At 36.5% G+C, this 7,157-nt stretch overlaps 1 protein-coding gene across 1 annotated transcript; it reads left to right on the top strand.

Moving 5' to 3' along the window:
• The first annotated feature begins 314 nt into the window (after positions 1–314).
• Positions 315–6,950, top strand: LOC111302982 (glycine dehydrogenase (decarboxylating), mitochondrial-like). Its single transcript, XM_022898929.2, has 15 exons — positions 315–1,641; positions 1,876–2,121; positions 2,205–2,282; positions 2,373–2,473; positions 2,558–2,753; positions 2,877–3,002; positions 3,115–3,300; positions 3,386–3,499; positions 4,276–4,428; positions 4,790–4,978; positions 5,477–5,554; positions 5,634–5,759; positions 5,847–5,945; positions 6,099–6,216; positions 6,634–6,950. The coding sequence occupies exons 1-15, from the start codon at positions 412–414 to the stop codon at positions 6,726–6,728; spliced, it is 3,135 nt and encodes a 1,044-aa protein (XP_022754664.2). The 5' UTR covers positions 315–411; the 3' UTR covers positions 6,729–6,950.
• The last annotated feature ends 207 nt before the right edge of the window (positions 6,951–7,157 follow it).

Here is a 7,157-nt window from a genome sequence, read left to right as displayed (position 1 = left end):
GCTTTGTTTGAATAAAGAGTGTGAAATGAATTGTGATCCATTGAATCTCAATCTGTTTATCTGCAATTACTTCCATTCATTTTCTTTTGGAAATCTCCGATCAGGCGATCACCGTACTTTGAAGCCCACAAAATTCTTTTTATTTTCCACAAAAATAAAAACTTCATAATTTTAGATACTCATTTATTTAAGCACAGCCATATATATAAACTATTTATATTTATATATAGACAAATTTTACTAACAATTCCACCAACCCTCCTCTCCCCTCAGTCAATGAAACATAAAACAAAACTTTAGTCTTTTCTTCCAACGACCCGAGTTTCTTTTTTCTCTTTTCCCTTGCATTTCCATCACTGGTACCTTAGAAAAAAAAAAAAAAAAAACTCTTTCTGGGAGAGTGCTAGGAGGATGGCCAACAGGGCAATCCTGAAACGTTTGGTCAATGAAGCCAAGCAATCACGCAATGGTGAAATGAGCTGTAAATCACCTGTTTTGTACACACCTTCGAGGTATGTGTCTTCACTGTCACCATTTGGTTCTAAGAGTTATAACAGATCAGATTTATTAGGGGCTAGAAATATGTCAAACAATGTTGGTTTTGGTGCTGGTTCACAAATTCGATCTATTTCTGTCGAGGCATTGAAACCAAGTGATACTTTTCCCCGCCGCCATAACTCTGCAACCCCTGAAGAGCAGACCAACATGGCTCAGTCGTGTGGATTTGATAACCTTGATTCCCTTATTGATGCAACTGTGCCTAAAGCTATACGAATTGATTCCATGGAGTTTTCTAAGTTTGATGGAGGGTTAACTGAAAGCCAAATGATTGAACACATGAAAATTTTGGAATCAAAGAATAAGATTTTTAAGTCTTTCATTGGAATGGGTTATTATAACACTCATGTTCCCCCTGTGATTTTGAGGAATATAATGGAGAATCCAGCTTGGTACACTCAATACACTCCTTATCAGGCTGAGATATCTCAAGGGCGTCTTGAGTCTTTGCTTAATTTCCAAACTATGATTACGGATCTTACTGGATTGCCTATGTCAAATGCTTCATTGCTTGATGAGGGAACTGCTGCTGCTGAGGCAATGGCCATGTGTAACAATATACTGAAAGGAAAGAAGAAGACTTTTATCATTGCTAACAATTGTCACCCACAGACAATCGATATTTGTAAGACCAGAGCTGGTGGTTTTGATCTTAAAGTGGTTACTGCAGATCTTAAGGATATTGATTACAGCTCTGGTGATGTTTGTGGGGTCCTGGTTCAGTATCCGGGTACTGAGGGTGAGATTTTAGACTATGGAGAGTTTGTTAAGAATGCTCATGCTCAGGGTGTTAAGGTTGTCATGGCAACTGATTTGTTGGCATTGACAATGTTGAAGCCCCCAGGTGAACTTGGAGCAGACATTGTTGTTGGCTCAGCACAGAGGTTTGGGGTGCCAATGGGGTACGGTGGCCCTCATGCTGCATTTTTGGCTACTTCTCAAGAGTATAAGAGGTTGATGCCAGGGCGAATTATTGGTGTTAGTGTTGATTCTTCAGGGAAGCCTGCTTTGCGTATGGCAATGCAAACCAGGGAGCAACATATTCGCAGGGACAAAGCAACCAGTAACATCTGCACAGCTCAAGTAAGACATTCATTGTTGATCTGATAAATTTTGTGTTTTCCTATAGAAACTGCTTCTATAGACGATTAGAAAACTCTTGAAATGCTAAGTTTTAAAAGTTTTGAAGGGCTCAAACTTTTTATCAGGATAATGATCATAGCACATATCTCTTTTTTTTTAAACTAACAGAGCAGGTCTCTTGTATTTGAATGAATTTTCTTTGCTTTGTTTGATTTGATATCTTGTTTTATCTAGGCACTACTAGCAAATATGGCTGCCATGTATGCTGTTTATCATGGACCCGAGGGCCTAAAAACCATTGCACTACGTGTCCATGGCCTTGCTGGGGCATTTGCTTTGGGACTGAAAAAACTTGGCACTGTGGAAGTCCAGGGCCTTCCTTTCTTTGATACTGTGAAGGTTACATGTGCTGATGCCCATGCAATTGCTGGTGCTGCTTACAAAAGTGAAATTAATTTGCGGGTTCTAGATGCCAAAACTGTGAGTTTGATTGCATCTATGGTTTTATTTGGTCCAATATTATTATATACTGTGAGATTACTGGAAGTTTGGTTGATTTGTAGATCACTGTTTCATTTGATGAAACAACTACTTTGGAAGATGTGGACAAGCTTTTCAAAGTATTTGCTGGTGGCAAACCAGTGAGTGCTAATAATCTTTTACATAGTGATAACGTTCACACTTACGATTTTTGCTGCTTGACTTATGATCACCTTTATCTAAACTTTCAGGTCTCATTCACTGCTGCATCTCTTGCACCAGAGGTTGAGAATGCTTTTCCTTCTGGACTGTTAAGACAGAGCCCATATCTTACCCACCCAATCTTTAACACGTATGGCACTTTCATGAAAAGATGAACTAATTGTAACTTATAAATAGAATATGTCACTCTAAGTTTTAATTGTTTTCTTTTCAGGTATCATACAGAACATGAGTTGCTTCGATACATTCATAGGTTACAATCAAAGGATCTTTCGTTGTGTCACAGTATGATTCCATTGGGTTCTTGTACGATGAAACTAAATGCAACAGCTGAAATGATGCCTGTAACATGGCCTGGTTTCACTGATATCCACCCTTTTGCCCCTACTGAGCAGGCTCAGGGTTATCAGGTGCTTATTTGCAAATATCTCTTTGCCTAAAATTTCCTGATGCTTATTTTTTAAATTTCATTTAGTCAGGAGTAAGTTTAAATCTTTAATGTATTGACGAACTATGGTTTTCTATTCTATCAGGAAATGTTCAATAATTTGGGTGAACTCTTATGTACCATCACTGGGTTTGACTCTTTCTCTTTGCAACCTAATGCTGGTGCTGCTGGCGAGTATGCTGGACTAATGGTTATCCGTGCATATCATATGGTAAAGTTACACGAGCCAGCTTATATCCTTTACACTGAAAGAAAGGAAATCCTTTTACTTATACAATGCTTGTATCGATTATGCTGATGCTTACTCTGGATGAATACTCCAGTCAAGGGGAGACCATCACCGGAATGTGTGTATCATACCTGTTTCAGCACATGGGACAAATCCTGCTAGTGCTGCTATGTGTGGAATGAAAATTGTTTCTGTTGGAACTGATTCCAAGGGTAACATCAACATTGAAGAATTAAGGAAAGCTGCTGAAGCTAACAGGGACAAGTTGTCTGCTCTTATGGTATGAATGATTACATTCACTGCTACAGTTCTGTCTAAGGCCAGGAAATTACTGATGCAAATCCAATCTATTATTTCAATTTCAGGTAACTTATCCTTCAACCCATGGAGTGTATGAAGAAGGGATTGATGAGATATGTAAAATAATCCATGATAATGGAGGTCAAGTGTACATGGATGGAGCTAACATGAATGCCCAGGTCTTTTTTTTTTTTTTTTGTTACTTATTATATCATTTTTATCATTTCATATATTGATGTTATACCCTGAAAAGGATATCTTTAAAACTGAATTTGTATACAAATTTGTCACTATAAGTTTATGAAAAAAAGGGACATCAATATATGAATTGATAAAATAAATTGGATGTATAAAAATTTATCACCATAGGTTTATGACATCTTCAAAACTGAGTTTCTATAAGAATAAAATAAGATTGAATAATAAATTTGAAATATTTACTTACTTTATGCGTAGTATACTTATGGGAAATGATATGATGCATGAAAATCATGCTCATGTTTAACTTTATTTTTTTATAAAGTGGTAATTTCATCTTTTACCTTAGATTTTATTCAATTAATTAGTATTATATAGAAGTAAACTCTTGGAAAGCGTAATTGGTTATATTAACAATAATATGATCAATATGATGGAACAAAAAATAAAATTATTTATATTAATTTTAATTACTAATATTTAAATAATGTTGTGTGATTTTATGATAAATTGATGCTAGCATATATATTAAGATATGTAGAAAAAAATGTATAAATTTGTCAAAAAAAAAAAAATTCAAATCACAAAAAAATTTGCCCCCCACCAGCACACAGGCAAAATTCTAATCTCAATGAGATTTCCTCCATATATATTTCAATTTACTTTAGTGTGAACCTTTGGTGTTTTTCATTTTTCTTTTTCTTAAGCATGCCATTAAATCTTCACATTTGATTCTTGAACATTTTGGTCCTTACAGGTGGGTTTGACAAGCCCAGGTTTCATTGGAGCAGATGTTTGCCATCTGAATCTCCACAAAACATTCTGCATTCCACATGGAGGTGGTGGCCCTGGCATGGGACCTATTGGTGTCAAGAAGCATTTGGCACCATTTTTGCCTTCACATCCTGTGGTATGTACTCTGTGATACATACATATGCATGTATATGCACAAATTTCTTTAGCTTTTTCATGCTCATCTTATGAATCTTTAAGCATCCCTGTGAAAGAATTGTATCCTAAAAGTTGGTTTGGACTGGATTTCATTTCTGCATCTTTTCCTTGGGATTTGCTAATTACCACTAGTCTTATCATAGCTCTATAGACATATCTGCTCCTGAAATTCTGAGCATGTGATTCCCATGTTGTTGGCAATAGCTTTTAGTGATTTCCATTTACCACTGACATCACATTGCAAATGGCATTTAGTGGTGAATTCGTCTGCTGCAAGATCTTTTCCATTCAATGTTGATTACTTTGCAATCCTACTGTAGGTATCTACTGGAGGTATCCCTGCCCCCGACAAATCACACCCTCTTGGTACCATTTCTGCTGCACCTTGGGGCTCTGCACTTATCTTGCCGATATCATACACTTACATAGCCATGATGGGGTCTAAGGGACTCACTGATGCTTCAAAGATAGCTATTTTGAATGCAAACTACATGGCAAAACGCTTGGAGGTTGCCTTTTTCCTTGAAACTTTGTGCTTATAATCTGTAGAAATCAAAATGCATGTTGATCTTCATGAAAAAGCTTGACCTCTCTTTTACCATTTTATCAAATGACAGATCTTGAAGATTGATTTTTTCTTACTATGATGGTGATATTGCTCATTTAGTGCTTTAACTGTTTTTATATAATAATAAGACCCATTGTGCCTTGGGCTATACAGCAAGAGATAACCTACTTCTCCCAACATAAACCCTGCCCTACCACAGTTTGAACTTGAGACCTCCAAATTGACTGTCAAAAGTTCTAACCTTTCAGCTGTCTTATTGTTAAGGATCATGTATATTTCTTTTACTTTTTTGTTATAATTATATAAACAAAAGGGTGTTTTATAGTAAAATAACAGTAATAATTACAAGCTCAAGGTTAGGAGTTATTGCTTCTATTCACGTTTTTTATAATCTCAACTATCTCATTTTTCTCTTTTAGTAATTGGTTTGAATTTTCAGAACCACTACCCCATACTTTTCCGTGGAGTCAATGGCACAGTTGCTCATGAATTCATTGTGGACTTGAGAGGCTTTAAGGTAATTATAGTATGCAATTTTTTCAACTTTTAGCCTTCTGTTTGTTTCCACTACTGATTGCATGCCACCGTTGCTGCAGAATACTGCTGGAATAGAGCCTGAAGATGTAGCCAAACGTCTTATGGATTATGGATTCCATGCTCCTACAATGTCATGGCCTGTTCCGGGCACACTCATGATTGAACCTACTGAAAGTGAAAGTAAGGTATGATTCTCCAAGTATCTTAGTCTCTATCCATATTTGATATTCCTGCGCTCTCTCACTCACGTTCATATTCAATATCGTTTGTAGGCGGAGCTGGATAGGTTCTGTGATGCTCTTATCTCCATTAGGGAAGAAATTGCTCAGATTGAGAATGGAAAGGCTGATATCAGCAACAATGTTCTGAAGGTGAAATGGCTTGTCTCTTTGCCATATCTTTTCCTCGTTTTTTAGATAACAATAACCAATGACCAATGTATTTCTAGTTGGTGATTCTACTACTGAAAGCTTAGAATTTATTCATGAGCTTTCATAGTGATTGACTAAAATATTCACATGCAGGGAGCTCCTCATCCACCATCTTTGCTCATGGGAGATGCATGGTCAAAGCCATACACTCGAGAATATGCTGCCTTCCCTGCTTCCTGGCTTCGTACTGCTAAGTTCTGGCCTACTACAGGTATGTGTGAACATCCTCTTTATTTGTTCTTCTGACTCAGTTGCCTTTATTTGTACTTTCCGCTTTTACAGAAAAGAAAATCTTATATTGCTGCTTTTGTCAATATTGTAATCATCATTCGTGTCATTAAGAGCAGTACTATTAGGAGTTTCAAAACATAGACTGACCTCTGAACTGTAGATTAATCTATTCTGAATATAAGTTATTTGTTATGCTTAAAACAATTAAGTGCAAGAACTTGGTTGTATAATTGATTGCTTTTAAATCTTTTTCTACTAATATTTACACTATTACATTGATTTGCCCTGATTTTGGGCCAGCAAAAAATTGAAGCACTATGTTGAGCTTGTCTTTGCATGTTTATTCTTAGCCTGCTTAGTTATGCTGACAACTGAACTCTTTGCATTGTTGTCTCAGGACGTGTTGACAATGTCTATGGTGATCGCAACGTCATCTGTACCCTTCTGCCAGTATCACAGATGGTTGAAGAGGAGGCTGCAGCCAATGCCTAGTCCTCATCTCTGTGGCCCTTGATCTGGAACTTCACAAAGATGAAGTTGAAACCAACATCTTCTTGTCCATCAAAAGCAAAAAAAAAATCCAACGTCTTTCTGGCTCATGTACATAAATTATCCACCATTTGCACATGCTCAGCTACAGCTGTGACTTTCATTTCATCTATATACTTTTATTCAGATGCTTTAATAATAAATTGTTGCTAATTGCAACTCAAATGCTGTAATTATGGTTGCTCTATGTTGTATCTATCGTGGAAGTAGAATCTCGATCCGGTTCTATAGAAATGATTCTCTCAGCTGATCAAAAGCGACAATCACAAGAACTTGCTAACCAAAATCAGAAAACTACATCAACAGAGTTTAAAAACTTGTCATGTATCCATTAAACTTTGAATAAGTTAATCAATATTGATTTTTTTTATT

This window comes from Durio zibethinus, chromosome 13, assembly GCF_047325235.1.
Source record: "Durio zibethinus cultivar Kanyao isolate XHJ-2024 chromosome 13, ASM4732523v1, whole genome shotgun sequence".
Taxonomy (NCBI): Eukaryota; Viridiplantae; Streptophyta; class Magnoliopsida; order Malvales; family Malvaceae; genus Durio; species Durio zibethinus.
This window is presented reverse-complemented; position numbering and strand designations above follow the sequence as displayed.

Coding starts and splice junctions, on each gene's coding strand:
- LOC111302982 (XM_022898929.2), top strand. CDS start 412: ATGGCCAACAGGGCAATCCTGAAACGTTTGGTCAATGAAGCCAAGCAA. Junction 2,754..2,876: donor AGCAGGCTCAGGGTTATCAG/GTGCTTATTTGC, acceptor CTATTCTATCAG/GAAATGTTCAATAATTTGGG. Junction 5,946..6,098: donor TCAGCAACAATGTTCTGAAG/GTGAAATGGCTT, acceptor ATTCACATGCAG/GGAGCTCCTCATCCACCATC.